Source organism: Ictidomys tridecemlineatus, chromosome 15, assembly GCF_052094955.1.
Source record: "Ictidomys tridecemlineatus isolate mIctTri1 chromosome 15, mIctTri1.hap1, whole genome shotgun sequence".
Lineage (NCBI taxonomy): Eukaryota > Metazoa > Chordata > Mammalia > Rodentia > Sciuridae > Ictidomys > Ictidomys tridecemlineatus.
The window spans coordinates 54,972,352-54,989,353 of record NC_135491.1 but is presented as its reverse complement, the minus strand read 5'-3'; the positions used below and the strand labels follow the sequence as shown (position 1 = coordinate 54,989,353).

The following is a 17,002-nucleotide window of genomic DNA, read 5'->3' as shown; positions in this document are numbered from 1 at the left end:
CATTGTGAGATAAAAGGAAAATGAAACTGCACGTACTATCCCTACGTTCCTAAAGTTAACTTAAGGTCCTTTAATGTACCAGCATTCTCTCTATCAGTATTAGCAGGTTTTGATGAGCAGTTTTGAACTGAATTACTATCTCTAAAATTGAGGCCAGAAAGGATTAAATGAAAACAATCCCATTATTTGGCAGAATTAATAAAAGTTATTTCATAGCTAGACCAATACTGTTCAGTGTCTTCACATGAAAAAGTAATTTCAGACTTTACTCAGCATCTTTCAGGTAAGTTTACAAAATTTTTGTTTTCCTGTGACCTAAAGCAGTCAGAAACACAATAGTTCAGCTTTCCTGTAAATTGGTGATGGAGCAAAGAAATAATTATTCTAGTCCTCTTGTTTTTACTCATAAGCCTAGAACCACTTTATCTAGAAACAAAGGTAGACCATTATAAAATGGTAGCATCAGGTAATGTGTGAATTGTAGTAATTGATTGCCATTTTTAGGTAAATTATTCACCTGAAATTTAAAAAGGAAAATTATTAGTCTATTTTCATGAACAAAAAAAGTAAAACAATAATGAAACTAACAGCACAGTTACTTCATCATGTCACTTTTAGAAGATGAGTCTGTAAAAAAGCAACAAAAGTCATTTCATGAGCAGGTCAAAAAACTCACACAAAAAGAATTCTAGCTTCCTTTTAATTATTGAATTTCAGTTTTTACAAATGATCTTAGGACAATCCAGGTAACTAAAGTTTTGCAGGGGAACAGTTCTTGTACATGAAGAACAATCACATGCTCCACTTTTTGTAAATAACTATTGGCTGGATTAACAAACATCGTCACAAACAGAAGTAAAGCCATAGATCACTGCATATGTATTTACAAAAAGCCATAAACAAACATGCATTTCTTCTTTATCAGGACGACTTAAATAGATGTTTGAACGTTAAGGCAGTGATGATTCTAAAACAATGAAAATCTAAGTTAAGGCTTTATGTTCATTTTGAAACTCATATTCATAGGCAACTGTGACCAAAGCAAAGTTATCTACTAGGTATTAGTTCATCTGCTTGGATATGTTATTAATCCATTACCAATTCTCTTTCAGACATATGGGATAAGCATTATTACCAACACCATCAATTTACTTTAATGAATCATTAGTTTCCTTCTTAAGTTCTATTTTGAGGAGTTAGGTTTCAGCAGCACAAGCACGTGCCACAGAAAAAACAGAGCATTTTTGGGTAAAGTTTGAAACACACAGGCTGTACTTGCCTGACAGTTGGGCAACAATTAAGAATTCAGGCTGGGCACAGTGGCACAAACCTGCAATCCTACCCACTTGGGAGGCTAAGGCAGGAAAATCTCAAGTTCAAAAAAAAAAAAAAAAAAAAGCCAGCCTCAGCAACATAGTGAGGCTCTAAGCAAAAATAAAAAGGACTGGGGATGTCACTCAGTGGTTAAGTGCCCCTGGGTTTAATCCCCAATTCCAAGAAAAAAATCAACAAACAAAACAAAACAGGATCTACTAACCAGAGAACCCCCAAAGCATACTTGATGCTGTCCTTGTCTCAAAATAGAAAATATTCTTGATTACTGAAGCAAGTTTGATAGTTTATTCTGTAATTGCTAGCCTCAAGACACAAATGATATATTTATTAGACCTGTGTTTCTTTATTCAAGGAAAAGATGGGTGGTGGATGGAAGGAAAAGTAACTTTAAAATAATTGCAGATTGCACTCTCGCCCTATCAAGCTCAGAAGTATAAAGTTTTGAAATCTGGGTTTGAGGGGTAGTGTCCTCTCTTTCCCTACTTTAACATTGAGGACAAGTCAGATGCAGCCTGTAGGTGAGGTGCATGGTGGGAAGCAGTTCTGGTGCCCCACTTTGGTCTGCTGTGGAATGCGGGAAGGGTGTTTATAGATGTGGTAATATTCATATTTGTTCTCCCTCCCTGGTAGTAGACAACTCCTAAAATCCTTGTTATTTCCAGCAATTTTTTTGTGTGCTAATGAGATCATTGGTAGCTGGCAGCCCCTAGGTAGCTTTACAATGAGGACTCATCACAGCAAAGACATGATTAGAGGGGTGGGATTATCTTCAGCCTTACCTTGCTTTAACCCTCTACCTTCTGGGAGGGGAGGGAGGCTGGAAGTTAAGTTGATCACGGCCAGTGATTTCATCAATCATACCCTTGAAGTTTCAATAAAGGCCCAAAAAGACTGGGTTCAGTGAGCTTCCAGATAGTCAAACCTGGATTCCTGGAAGACGGCTCTCCTAGTGAGGGCATGGAAGCCAGTTCCTTCCCCCATACCTCACCCTGAGCATTTCTTCATTTGTATCCTTTGCAATAACCAGTAAATATGATGTTCCCCTGAGTTCTGCCAGCCACTCATGAATAAATTGAACCCAGGGAGGAGACTGTGGCAACCCCAATTTATAAGTGCTGGGTTAGACACTCTGGAGGCCTGGACTCCAGATAGTGTCAGAATTGAAGAGCATTAGAGGACACCCAAGTGGCATCTGCTGCAGAGCTGCTTGCTGGTACATGGGGAAAATCCCACACATCTGGGCACAGAAGGCTTCTGGATTGATGGTGGTATGAAAGCACAGGACCACACACCCCAGGATGAACTAACAGGCATGATTTAACAACCGTGTCTCCATAGTCTGGATGTAGTACTTCTATCACTATTTACACTAAGTGCTTGCTGCCCTTTCTCTAGGCAGTAATAATTTCACAGCAACAAACCTCTTGTGAGGAAAGGACTGTTCGCGCATGTTAGCATCAGTAATATCTCATGAGTGGTGAGATGGCAGTGACTACATGGAAACTTGCAAAAGCTGAAGACAGCTGTAAATTCCCTTGGTGTCTTCAAATCAGAAGAGAGATGGCAAAGCAGATGAAGCTGCAGCAACAGGAGTCTCCAACCACAGAAGCATTTTCTAGAAGACATTTTAGGTGCAATTTAAGTATGTTACACTTTGCTAAAACATTTTGGAGATTTGGTAAGTTTGCACTCTACTACCTTGCAAGCTTGGCTTCAGCTAAATGGCTGTATTGGTTTTATAGGAACAAGATATAGTTTTAAAGATGGAAAGACTTGCTATAAAAGGGCAAATGTATGCAACACAAGAACAATCATTTTTAGATCAACATCTTACACTTTATAATACACTCACATTTATACACAAATTTGTGTTTACAAGTACAAAAGGCAAAGAACTGCAAAGAATCTAAGCAACTGCATCATCAGCTACATTCAACAGAGTTAATACTGTTGTCCCTGCTCCCATTATCTAAATCTGGAAGGAAATAATAAACACCATCCAACCCGGACTTCACCTTTAGAAGTTGGAGACTGCGTGCAACTCGGCGCATGTCTGAGTTTCCACAGAGCTGAACTGAGATTCCATCGTGTTCCAGGCCAAATCAGCTAGAAGAAAATCATCCATTGCTGTCTGAGTTTCATTGCTGGTAAAGAACAAGCTCCCCAAGGTTTCAAAACCTGAACTCATGGTCTGTGTTTCTGTACTGTTCAACTGAACTTTGCTCTCTAGGGCAGATAGGTTTTTAGCAGCGGAGATTCCTTCAGTTTGGGTCTCTGTGTCTGATGAATCAGTGCTCATGGAAAAGCTGGAGTGTTTCAGGATGCTGCCAAGGGGCAGATGAGGGCTACTGTCCAAAAAGAAGTTTAAGTCTGTCTGCGTTTGCGTGTCAAACATCTCAAGGCCTAGGAAGTGAGAACTTCCCCTATACCCGTAGGGCTGGACAGATGTGTCTGCAAGTAAGAAGTCAGTTTGGGTCTCTATGTCCAGTGATTCCAAGACTGGCTCAGTGTTCATGGTGCTAAGTTCACTCTCTTCAGTTTGAGTCTGGATATTTGAAGCTGAGAAGAACTCTTCAATATCAAAATCTATTCCAGGATTCTGGGTTGAGCCAGATGGCAGCTGAGTGTCAGGCCCAGGGTTTGTGTCAGACAAAAGACTACGGTTATCCAATGTCTGATCGGGCAGATTACTTGACAAGATATTTTCTAAATCACTTAATAAGTCTATGGTTTGGGTCTGATTATCTGTCATGTTCTGTGAAGGAAGCATACTATTCTGTGCACTGAAGCTCAAAATGGGTGCAGATTTCTCAATATCTTGATTTAAAGTCTTAGGGTCATTCTGAGGTAACAAACCACGAGTTACTGTCTCTGCTACTAAGCTGCTGCTTATAATAGTGTCTGCAGGGACACTGTATGATGAATGGACACTCTCAAAAATGTCTCTGCACATTCCAGCTTGGTCCATCTGTACTTGGCCACGTGTGGGACTTTGCATTTCACTGGTTTGGGTTTCTCTGGAGATCCCACCTGGCTGATAACAAGTGTCCATAAATGCATCAGTCTGAGCGGCTATAGATGAAGTTACCTTAGAGCTGGGCAGAAGCGTCTGGGTGTGAACACTAATGGGAAGGGACACTTGAGAATCAAATGACAGATCAGTCTGAGAACAAGATGATACAGAGGAATCAGGGCCAATCCACTGTGCAGAAGGTAGGAAGTTTTGTGAGGCATAGGACAGATCCGTCTGTACATTGATTGAAGAAATGCTGTTCTTCTGACACGTGTTCCCTAGTTCTTGTAAAGGATTAGACAGATTTTTACCCAAGTTCACTTGAACACCGGTACTAACTGGCTCAACAACAGGATTTATAATTTTTGAAAGAGGTAGGCTCTCCTTAAGAGAACAAGCCTCTGACTCTAGGCCAAGGATCAGGGTTCCTACTGACAAGGGCACTAAGTGCACAGCACCTGCAGTGGAGCCCTGATCCATACCTAACACCACAGGCTGGGCCGAAGAGTCGGCTGTAGGCACGAAGACAGGCACAGGAGAGAACTGCATGACTGGAAGTTTAACTAAAGCCACTTTGGGCTTTGGTAGAAGCAACTTCTGAGGATATCTCGGAGGTGTTGTGACACTCTGTTTTCTGGCGTTAGAGCTGCAAGAATCTTCAAAAGGATTTACTAATTTTATTTCTGAAGTTTCTAGTTCTTGAGGATCTGGTCGAGGAGGGGGTTGAGTGCTCAATGGTTCAATGGTCTTATTAGATAACTTCTGGTTTTGTAGATAGTTTTCCATTTTCCTTTTTTTACTAGGTGGATCCCTAAAGACAATGACAAAGCAAAAAGAAAACAATTTTAAAATGCTGCTTTCTGAGCTGGGTGAGGTAATCCCAGCTACTTGGGAGGTTTAGGTCTAGAGATGATTGCAAATTTGAGGCCAGCCTAGTCTAGCACGTGAAAGGCTCTGGATTCAAGCCTCAATACTGGGGGGGAAAATGCAGCTTTCTTAGACCATGACACTATGTCTTAATGATACATGCTACTGCCCTTATCACAGGTCAGACCCCACCTGAAGAAGACTATTCCCTTCTTGAACTTCTGGGAATGGGGCTTATTATGGGGCAGATGTTCAGAAACATGCAGATAGGGAAGAAGAAAGCATAATTTTTTTTTTTTTTAATGCTGTAAGTACTAGAATTTAACCATAAGGAGGTATGGTATACATAACACAAGTTTCATCATCCATAAAGTTGGAAGCTATTACAACAAATAGAAATTTACTTTTTTTTTTTTTTAAGTACTAGGGATTGAAACCAGGAGCACTTTACCACTGAGTTACCTCCCCAGCCCTTTTTAACTTTTATTTTGAGACTTGCTGAGTTGTTGAGACAGGCTGTGAACGTGAGATTCTCCTGCTTCAGCCTCCCAAGTTGCTGGGATTATAGGCATGCACCACTGATTGGCAAGATGTTCCATTAAAAAATTTCTAAAGACCTAGTTTTCCCTTCCCTCAAAAAGAAGTACAGGGTTGGTGTTGTGGCTCAGTGGTAGAGTGCTCGCCTAGCACACGTGAGGCACTGTGTTTGACCCTCAATACCACATAAAAATAAAGTCATTGTGTCCATCTACAGATAAATAAATAAAAATATATAGTAGTACAGAGTCATGATAAAACTTACTCTTCAGCAATCTGATATTCCTTACCAGAAGATGGTGGAAATTGAGATTTCAAATGGGCATAGTAAGAGACCCTCAGAGAGTTGGCAATAGAAAAAGGAGGAATAACTGGGTCAGATCCCAGGACCAGATACAATCCTTTGCTAGCACTGCTGCCATTTCCAAAAGCTCCCTTCTTTGATGTCACATTGCTTGTCCATCATTCCTTTTCCTCTCCTTGTACTGTTAGTTCTCCAGGAAGTTTCAGATGAAACTCCTCCACAGCTACTGACTTATGTGCCACTGTTTCTTTGCTCTTTACCTGTGTTCTGCAGGGATCTCGTGACCAGTTCGGTAGATGTGAGACTGTAATGCCGTTCTGCTGGCATAGGGACAGCCGCATGTGCACTGGAAGGTCTTGCCACAGTCCTCTGCGTGCCTTTTCAAGTCCCACTCGGTACCATAGGAATTGCTGCACTTGCTGCATTTATGCTTCTTCTCGGCATGCATTTTCATAAAGTGCTACAGAGAGCAAAGAAGGAAGGAGGGTGAGAAACAGCCACGGCACCAAGTCCTGAGAACATCAACACACCCAGCTTAACAGTGACTTCACAGGTACAAACAGAACAGTCCACCCTCAAGAAAAGAACAAGGTAACTGCAGTTTATCACCAGACTCTTCTTAGGGCTTTAGCTTCATGCACAGAGGAAACTACATTGGAATGGATCCAGGGTACTGGCCTTGAGACTGACCTACAAAGAAGTGCTGCAGGGCAGGGAAAACAAAAGTCTTTAAGATGCTCTCCTCTGGACATCCTGCAGCAGTTCCTGAGGAAACATTCCAGAGCTTTCTTCCAGGCCCAAATACCTCTTTCCCTAGTGGCTGGGCCCCTCCCTCCTCTTAAGATAGCTGCTCCTGAAATTGTTTTATTCCTGGATTCTGCAGGTTCTCACTCCCTTGGGAGGACAGTGGCTTTGTGTCTTTGCCCTAAGCCCTTGGAAGCAGATTCACCTAAGAGAACTATGAGCACAAATATTCTTGCTCTTTTATGGAGAGGTACTTCTCTTCCTCTCCAACCCACTCCTGGTAATGTTCCCTCCAAGATAAGCCTCGTTTCTGTCCACTGGAATTACACCCACACTTAACCCTTGTACCTACCACTTGGGAGGTACAGGGGCAGCAGCTCTAGCAAGAGCTTATTCTCAATTCTCTGGTAATGTTTGCTAAGTAATTAGAATGCATACTAGGTTTATACCATCTGTATATCATCTTCAGAGAAATATATTAAGTGAAATACCTGTTTTACGAGAGAAAACTGAGAAAATGGTCTGTCAGGACCTCTAGGGCATCCTTCAATTGGACAACAGTAGAATTTTGGTATGGTTTTCAAATCTTTTCTTATTGTTGGATTTACTATGCCATCCTGCAAAAGGAAAATTAAAAAATTATTTTCAAAACACCCACAACAGAACAGGCTGGTTGTAGAAATAAGGGAATATGTGAAAATGGGCACAAGCATTCTTTTTAGGGAGTGGAAAATGTTTTAAAATTGGATTGTGGTGATGGGTTTACACATCCATAAATCTACTAAAATAACTGAGTTATTCATTTAAATTAAATATATTTTATGGCATGTAAATTATTATTCTCAATAAATTGTAAATTTTTCCCCAACTTTGTTTTCTTAAAAAATAAAATATAAACCTGACTTCTCTCTATCCCTTTAAAATTCTTCAAAACTTAAAATCCATATTCTTGCAGCTAGCTTCTCTTTTGCAAATGGACTCCCACAGTTACTCATAGTCAAGATTGGGGTGTCACCTTTGGTCTTCTTTATTATTCTACCCCAAGATTCCTTGTCTTAAGTCCCTGAAAAAAACTTCGTTTGACTAGGGTCTGGGGACCCCCATTCAATGGCATTTTGTCTTTCTCTGATCATTGCACTGCCCCCTAAAGTACCAAAAAACTAGTTGAGACCTTTACACAACTGTTGATTCAGGCTCAGTTCTAAGCACTGACTACATACCAACTCACTTAATCCTTTTTTTTCTTTAATTTTGTATAGTTATAGATGGACAGCATGCCTTTATTTTGTTTATTTTTATGTGGTGCTGAGGATCGGACCCAGACTCTTCTTAGTGCTTTAGCTTCAGTGCCTCATGCATGCTAGGCAAGTGCTCTGCCACTGAGCTACAGCCCCAGCCCCTCACTTAATCCTTTTTTTTTTTTTTTTTTTGGTGGCACTGGGATTGAATCCAGTGGTGCTTTATCACCAAGCTACATTCCCATCCCTTTTTCTTTTTTGGGAGAGGGTCTTGCCAAGTTGCTGAGGCTGGCCCTTTTGAACTTGCTGATGCCCTTCCTGTTCCCTTTCTCAAACACTGTCCCACTCAGTCTAATGCTTTGCCCACCTCCAGTTGGACCCACTATATCCATTCTTGGATGAGTCTCCTTCTTTGAAGGTTCAATTTGAGCCCCATACCCTTCTTCTACCTTCAGACAGAAATCATTGGAGAGGGCTGGGTTTGGACTGTTTCCATTACTGACTAGTGTGATCTTGGGAAGGTAGTTAACCTCAGAGCCAGTGTTTACTCATTTCTAAAACAGAGGGGACCTGCTTCTCAGGATTACCTGTAGCTTAGGTGTCTGGATTAGCATGGGCCCAGCCCAGCTCAGTGCTCTAGACTGTCCAGTTCCTTGTTCTGTCACCACCCTGAAGATCTTTCTCAGAATTCCAAGAGAGCACCTATGCTACCTTAAGAGCTGTCATTTTTTCTATAGTTCCTGTCTCCCAGACTAAGCCTTTTTTAAAAATTTTATTTATTTATTTTTTTAGTTTTTGGTGGTCACAACATCTTTGTTTGTATGTGGTGCTGAGGATCGAACCCGGGCCGTACGCATGCCAGGCAAGCATGCTACCGCTTGAGCCACATCCCCAGCCCACCAGACTAAGCCTTTTAAAGTCAGAAATTTAACACACCTCTTGGAGCCATCTTCCTCCTTATAGAAGACAGCAGGCCACCTGCTGCATGCAGTGCACTGGAGGTGGGGGTGGGTGCAGGGCTGGTCCCTGCCCTGAGAACCACCAGTGCCTGGACTCAGCCCCAGGTTTTCTGGTCTTGGAACTGGATTGGAACCCATATTTGGTTTTATAACCTTGCTGGATGACCCCAGTGTGCAGTCTGGGATAAGAACTACAATGTAGCTGTACGTCTGGAAGTTCTGGAGCTGGCCTGCTGTAATTTCAACTCTCTACCTGGCCACTTTATGTAACTAGAGCAAATTAAACTGGCTGGTCTACTTATCTACAAAGTGGGAGTAACAACAATGTGCATTTGGGGGTCGCTGTGGGGAATGAGCTAACACACGGAAAGGCTTAGAACAGTGTTCACCGCACAATAAAGCAATTAATGTTGGCTCTGGCCACTGGTGGCAGAGGCTTTCCTTTCCTTCTTTGCTTTATTATGCCAACCAACTCAACACCAGTAAACTAAAGTGGTACTTTAGCTATTCAATTGGTCAAGTCTAACTGCCCATGCTTTTCTTGAACACCAAATCTGCTGGCTCTAATAACAACTGACATTGTCCCTCATCCCCAACTTCATTTCACTCACCAATTCATCTAGTGTTTTGTTTTTATGGAAATCTTTTACCATTTATATTCCAGCTTCTAGGCTGTCACATGCTCCATAAACTGATGACTGGCCCACTTCAAAACTTCTGATACATCCTCAGAGGTGCAAAGCAACCCTTTTCTTTCAAACTCCCTCCTGTGTCCACACCACAAACTCACCCTCTTCAAGCACTATTTCCACCTCCCAGATGTTCCTTTCTCTCTATTCCTGGTTGAAGTCTTCTGACTCTGGACTGTGTTGTTAACCTCTAAATATGTCTTTATCATTCAGACTTTGCCAGATTCATCTCTCTCAAAATACAGCTTTAGTCATGTCATTACTTCACCCAAACATTTGTAACAGCCTAACAGTATGACCCAAGTCCAGGACAAAGTCCCTAACTACACACTTTCTAGGTCCCTTTATCTTCTCTGATTACTCTTTTATTGCTTTGGAATCAAAGTGTTTCAGATTTTTAAATATTTGTATACACTCCAGCAGTTGAGCATACTTAATCTGAAAATCCAAAATGTTCTAAAATATAAAACTTTTGAGCATCATTTTGGTACTCAAAAATTTACCAGATTTCAAGGCATTTCAGATTTTGGATGCTTGAGCTGTAATTATAATTTCATAAACCTTTTCATGAGCAGGGATTTACTTGTGTCTTCTGTTGCATTTAGGAATATTCTGAAAAAAGTAAATGTCCAATATAAACTTGTGGCACTGTACTACACATATTCAAGTGGCCCCCTAAGCTAAAACTATATCTTGTGGCAATGAAGCCACTAAAGACAGTCATATTGGATATCAATAACCCCAACATTATATTTTTATATTTTATATTATGCTCCATAATATGTTCTTAAACCCAAAGAACAAAGAATCTCTAGCAGTCAAGAAAGGCCTATTTACTCCCACTCTTCCTGCCATTTTACAGGCCACAGTAATCACCTAACACTGTATAGCTCCTGAGCTTTATGGGGGCCAACTCCTCAGCTCCCCCATCACAGTAGTCCACTCGGTTTTTGAACCTTCTTCCCATTCTGGTCCTGAAACAGTAAGATCTTGGGTAGGCTGGGGAGATGAGAAATGGCAACAACAAAACAAAACAAGAACCACAGTGAGAAAGCGGTGTTTATGTATAAACCACCTTATCTATATATAACTTACCAGATATGGTACTGCATCTTTTATGTGCATGACCGAAAAAAAGTCTACAAAAAAACTTCACATAGAAATATTTTAAGTGACAGAATTTGAAAAATTATCTACAAGAGGAAACAATCCAAAAACAATATGGAAATAAAGGTTTACTAACAACTAAAAAAAGTTAAAAACAATCACCAATTGTTCTAAAAAATATGGAAAAATATACATACAAAAGAAAAGGGAAAAGGAGGGACATAGTTGTAAAGGATAAAGGGAAAGGTTTGTAAGGACGGTAGCAATTGCTGTCCAGCGCCAGATCACCTTTACAGAAAGCAACCAAGAAGAAAGCTAGTTTGCTTTGTCATCTTACTCTAAAGTGAAAATCTGTAGTCTTTGCAAAATGTTGTCTACAAAGCAAGTTGGCACATTAAGAGCAAACCACTAGAATGAGCATAATATAATATCCTCTGGGCCATGTTTTAAAAATATAATGTTGCTGCTTAATAGGTTCTTAAACCCAAGGAACAAAGAATCTCTAGCAGTCAAGAAAGGCCTATTTACTCCCACTCTTCCTTTTTCTGGATCACTTTAGCTTTCATCCCAAATCATCATAGCTCCCATTTCTCCATGGATCCCACTGCAGGCAAGGTTGGATTAGGATACTTCAAATTTCCTTAAAGCAATGACATAGAACATGGAGATTAAGAACCCACATAAACCCCAAAAGCAGCAAATTCCTTCCAGCTTACAATTCAATCCCCCCATTCTTTCCCATTATCCTTCAGAAGGGTTTGTTAATCATTTACATTATGAAAGGAATATTAAAATAAGAACCATACAACAATGAATGGGGTAGGAACAAAAGATTATCATAACCTGGGAAATAAAAACTGAGGAAAGAAATCAGAATGATGCAAGTAGTGTAACCAAAACAATGAAAATTTCCACTGAATATAAGAAAGTGGATCGATCAGACATACTTAGAAATAGCTTTAGACCAGAAAGGGATTGCATGTTCCTGATTGAGGACACCCCTAAAGCCACAGAGAACTTCCTGGCCAGCCCAAGTCCCCAGGCTTCTCTCTTGCCTCTCTCTCCTCCCAAACACGTTGATAACATCAAGTATCAAGAATAAAGTGTGAAGAGTTTTCCAGGCAGTAATCAGGCTAAGGGTATAGATTTGCCACTCTGGGGCACCACAATACAGGCATGTCTATTTTGTCACATTGGCTACTTTCATTAAAGAAAATGGACTCCTTTCCACCAAGACAGTGGATGTCCAAGGGCTACTGGCACTCTGGTTAGAAAGGGAATGGCCAGGTGCAGCAGCACACACCTGTAATCTCAGCCACGAGGGAGGTGCAGCAGGAGCTCAAGTTGGAGGGAGACCCTGACTCAAAATAAAAAGCGCTGGGGATGTAGCTTGGTGCTTGCCTAGCATGTGTGAGGCCCTGGGTTCAATCTCCAGTACTATAACAAATAATCAGCAAAGTGAGCTGTTTGAAAAGAAAAAATAAAAACAAAAATAGTGATGGTTCTGAAACAATTTAATTCTTGCTTAAAAAGGTTGATCCAGTGACTTTGAAGGAATCTTTGAAATGTTCATCTTTCACTGCACTACATTTAAGTTCAGAAAGAGATCCTGAGTATATTGTGCTGTCTTCAGATAAAAGAAAACTGAAAAGTGAATGACGAAAACCAAATTACTTCACCTAATTTCTAGGCAAAGGAGGATACTAGTATTCTGAAATACGTAAGTCCATGTGAAGGTTTAACTATCAAAACCTGTATTGGGGGCTGGGGATGTGGCTCAAGTGGTAGCGCGCTTGCCTGGCATGCGTGCAGCCCGGGTTTGATCCTCAGCACCACATACATAGATGTTGTGTCTGTCGAAAACTAAAAAATAAAATATTAAAAACAAAACAAAACAAAAAAAAACCTGTATTGGTTCAAACATACTTTTTCTCAGGCCTATTTTATGTTATGTACTGGTCTCTTGTGGATTTCTGACCTTTACATTATTTTAAAAACATAATCAGAAATAAACCTACTCATACTGTCAAACTAGTCCTGAAGACTAAGTGGTATATTTATGTTAAACAGAGGCTTAACAACATCTTGAAAGTTAGAGTTCCCAACAGCAAATCCAGAGAAAAGAAAAATATAAATTGCTAAGAAGTGCTGGTTAGAATAATTTCGTTAACACAAGAGAGGTTCCTGGACAAACTGGCAGCTTCGATTTATGCTCAGAGACATACCAGTCAGGGGACAACACTGAAGGTGGGTCAAGAACCTAGGTATCAGGCTGGAGAATCCCCGACCAACGTTAGATTTAGTTAAAATTTAGTATGAAAGAGAAAACAGTACGTTGAAGATCATTCTGGGAAACCCAACTCTTCTGTATAACACCACAGCCTGCCTGCAGGTCTTCCTCAGCATACCCCCTGCGCATTGCCTGACAGATTTTCACAAGAGAACACTGTTATATCTTTGGTTCTGTTGGTGTAAAAGAGATCACCTTTCCCAGACAACACGTTTATCTGTTCCACTACGGATTACAACCTCAGAATTCCTGTTGATCTTATCAGAAGTCAGGTTCGAAGATGGTTTCCTATGAGGATTTACCTGAAGCTCAGAACATGCAACACTTGGGTAATCGAGTCAACTCAGACGCTGGAAAGCTACATATACACAAACTTGCTTTACAGTGACTTACGTTTTCCTATTATGTCACTGCTGGCATGACAGTAATGACAGAAATTATGACTTAATAGGTTGGGGTGGGGCCAGTCATCTGGATTTTTAATAGCCTTTCCATAGAGTGCACCAAAGGTTGAAAATCACGCCCCCTTTTACATAATGTGGGTTTCTCCGACCTGTCACGTTACACTGTTGCCCTCCTAACGGAAATCCACGGGAAGTCCCTGGGGTCCCATTCCTAAGCAAGTGACGGCACTTAAGGCCAAACTGCAGCAGCTGCTTTCTAACAACTGGGCAGGACCCACTTGGCATCGCTGGCAGGCGGAAAGCAAGCGGGCAGCACCTGTTTCTCATCCACAGAACCCGGACAAGGCGCCCTCGCCAGGCGCGGCAGGGCGAAGCCACGCGAGGCCACGCCGGGGCTGGAGCCGGGAGCCGCCGCCCCCGCGCGGCCACCCCAGCGCCCCAGGCCGCTTTGTCGGGCCGCCGCGCGGCGCTCACCTGGAGGCGGTGGCTCTTGACCAGGTGCATGTTGAGCGCCGGGCTGTTGGGCAGGATCTTGCCGCAGCCGCGCACGGTGCACAGGATGTTGGTCCGCACCGCCCGCGACAGCTCGCTCACCGACGGCTGGATCAGCTCGCGCGCGGGCGGCGCCGGGGCCGCGGGCTGCTGCCGTGCCGCTGCGGGCCGCGGCCGGCTGCCCCTCAGCCGGGACCCCAGGGGCCCCCACGGGCCCGAGGCGGCGGCGGCGGCGGCTCCCCGCGCGGCCTCCGGGACGGGAGGAGCGCCCGCCGCCAGAGCCGCGGGCCCCGCCGCCGCCGCCGCCTCCGAGGCCGCCATGGCTCCCGCACGGCGCCCGACCAGCTCGCAGGCCCCGCCTCCGCCGCAGCCACTTCCGGAAGGGGGCGGGGCTGCCGGGCTCATTAGAATCCGGCCGGCACGGCGGCTGCGGCGCCACCTATCGGTGGCGGAAAACGCGTGCCCGCGGGAGCGCACACCAAGGGAGGATGCGGAGGGAAAGCTTGAAGCCAGCAGGTAAAGAGTATTTGGTCCGGCTGATGGTTGGTTCTTAGCTTTCCTAGGAACTCGACCTCCGGCAGCAGGTGGAGAGAAAGAGCAACGGGTTGAGGAGCTCTGATTCCTAAAGATCACCAAGAACCCCAAAGGTCAACTGTATGAGAGGCAGTAACCCTAATTTCTACTGTGCTTCATTGAGCATACCAGAACCAGGCTCTGAAGGTTGCACTTTCCACTTAGTATCTCATTTATGTCCTCAAAACCACAGAAACAGGTGTGTCTCCATTGTGCAAAAAGGAAATTTAGGCTTAGGGAAATTAAGTAACTTGCTGGGTGTCATGGTATACACCTGTAATTCCAGAGACTCAGGAGGCTGAGGCAAGAGGATTCCAAATTTGAGCCTAGCCTGAGCAATTAGTGAGAGCTTCAGCAACTTATCAAGACCTTGTCTCAAAGTTTAAAAAAAAAAAAAAAAAAAGGACCAAAAAGAAAAAAAAAATCAAGTACCAAGGGCCCAAGGTCACACTAGGGATGAAATGATCATTGCAGTTGTCAGGGTCGATTCTTTTAAGGTATTCATATTTACTTGACTGTATTTTACTTGCTGAAATTCTACTTCTCTTCGGGAGACAGTGTAGTTCAGTACATGGAGACCTACCTAGAAAGACCAGGAATCCTGTAAATGGGAATATGTGGTGGTGGTAGACAAAAGGGAGGGGTGAGGATTGCAGTAAATTGGAAACACATCTTTAAAAGGGGTGGTGGCTGCTATTCATCTCTGGTATTGCTAGTTGTATGTGTGAAAGAACTTCCAATTTTTAGATATTAGCATCTGTAAGTTTCCTACTGCTAATCACAGAGGACCACAAAATTGGTATCTTAACAAATGTAACATCTTACAGTTCTATAGAAGTCTGAAATGGGTGTTATTGGCCAAGAGCAAGGTGTCAGCAGGGCTGGCTCCTTTTGGAGGCTCTGGGGGAGACTGGTTACTTACCTTTTCCAGACTCTTGAGGTAGTCTGCCCCTCCCACCCAAATCAGTGAGTTGAATCTGTCCCATCATATCCCACTGACTTCTTCAGTAGTTGTTTCTTCTTGTGACTTTTATTCTTTTTTCCACCTTTTCTTCCCACATTTTTTGTGGTGCTGGGTGTTGAATCTAGGGTCTTGTGCATGCTAGGCAAGCAGCTATTGCTGTACTACATTCTACTTACTCTTGGGGACCCTTATGGTCACATTGGGCCCATCCAGGTGATCTTCCAATTGCAAAGTCCCTTTGGCTCCTAGGATAACATGTGGATTCCAGGGATTATGATGTGGATGCTTTGAGGGGGGGAAATGATTTAGCCTAATGGTGTCTAGAATGCTGGCTGATTATGACTGCTGGCTTTTGCTTCAGTAAAACAAAATTAGTAATGCTGTCTGCTTTATGAGATTATGAAAATAAGTCAATGGGACATTTAGCACAGTACTTGATACTTACTAAGTGTTCAATGAGCATTATTTATTTATTCATTTTTGGAAAACTTTCAATTGACTGTGGAGGTCATTGACTCTGCACTTACTGCTGCATCTGTGTCCAAGCAGCATTTGAAGGGTGATGATCAAGTGTATAACTTGATGACTAGGTAAGCCCTTAGTACTGTCACTTTCGTAAGCAGGAGGCGGTCTGAGAAGGCCAGAGAAAGCAGTCTCAAGAGATTCCACTGTACGTAGATAATATGACTAGTGTCTTTCTTGTTCAGACTGTAGATACATATTCCAACCATGCACCAGGGAGAGCTGTGAGCCCATGGGAAAATCACCCAGGAATCTAGGCTTCTGCTGATCTAACACAGGCATTCAAGCACTGGGCAGAATACCTACTTAGCATGGACACACAGGGAAAGATGCCCTAAACCATGACTATGGCCAAAGGGAAACTAGAATCATTAAACCCTAACAGACTTGGTGCCTCACTTGGGGATGACTGAAGTATCTGACAATTCTAAATTACATCTAAAAGCTATGTTCTCCCATTTAAGATGTCCTAAATAAAATGACATTATAAAGTATTATTTAGTCTCCTTTAGTTCTGACTTTGTTTTTATATTCTGTATATTAAATCTTTTTTTACTTTTATCAAAAGTAACAGATGGTCCAGTTTTTAAGCATCTTTACTCACAGACTGGTGTTTTCTTTCCTCCTTTGGCTACTGGCACTCCATGGTAACTTTTCACCCTTCCTGCAACTGGAGAGTCACTTATACATTCTTATATAGTAGTCTTAGCTTACTCATATTTTGTTCTCCTTTCTTGTATGCTCATCTGCCCAGATTTCCTCACCTTTTAATTTTATAATTGTAGAATGTTTGTGTAACATTAATCTTCTTTGGAACAAGATAGGGAATAGATTTAGATTTTAAAATGCTATTACAGAAGCATGTTATTTGGGGCTAGGGATATAGCTCAGTTGGTACAGTGCTTGCCTCACATGTACAAGGCCCCAGGTTCAATCCCCAGCACTACCAAAAAAAAAAAAAAAA

At 42.3% G+C, this 17,002-nt stretch overlaps 1 protein-coding gene across 2 annotated transcripts; it reads right to left on the bottom strand.

Moving 5' to 3' along the window:
- Positions 1 to 686: 686 nt before the first annotated feature.
- Positions 687 to 14,300, bottom strand: Atmin (ATM interactor). 2 transcript variants are annotated; one of them, XM_078032720.1, is made up of 5 exons: positions 13,962 to 14,300; positions 7,292 to 7,417; positions 6,317 to 6,516; positions 3,351 to 5,159; positions 687 to 2,950 (listed from the first exon to the last, which is right to left on the bottom strand). In XM_078032720.1, exons 1-4 carry the CDS (start codon positions 14,298 to 14,300, stop codon positions 3,353 to 3,355), a joined length of 2,472 nt encoding a protein of 823 aa, XP_077888846.1. In that variant the 3' UTR covers positions 687 to 2,950; positions 3,351 to 3,352. The 2 variants fall into 2 exon arrangements, with proteins under 2 accessions (XP_077888846.1, XP_077888845.1); XM_078032719.1 differs by having other exon boundaries at positions 687 to 5,159.
- Positions 14,301 to 17,002: the final 2,702 nt, after the last annotated feature.

Coding starts and splice junctions, on each gene's coding strand:
- Atmin (XM_078032719.1), bottom strand. CDS start 14,300: ATGGCGGCCTCGGAGGCGGCGGCGGCGGCGGGGCCCGCGGCTCTGGCG. Junction 7,418..13,961: donor TCAAGAGCCACCGCCTCCAG/GTGAGCGCCGCG, acceptor TTCCTTTTGCAG/GATGGCATAGTAAATCCAAC. Junction 6,517..7,291: donor AGTTTTCTCTCGTAAAACAG/GTATTTCACTTA, acceptor TGCTCTCTGTAG/CACTTTATGAAAATGCATGC.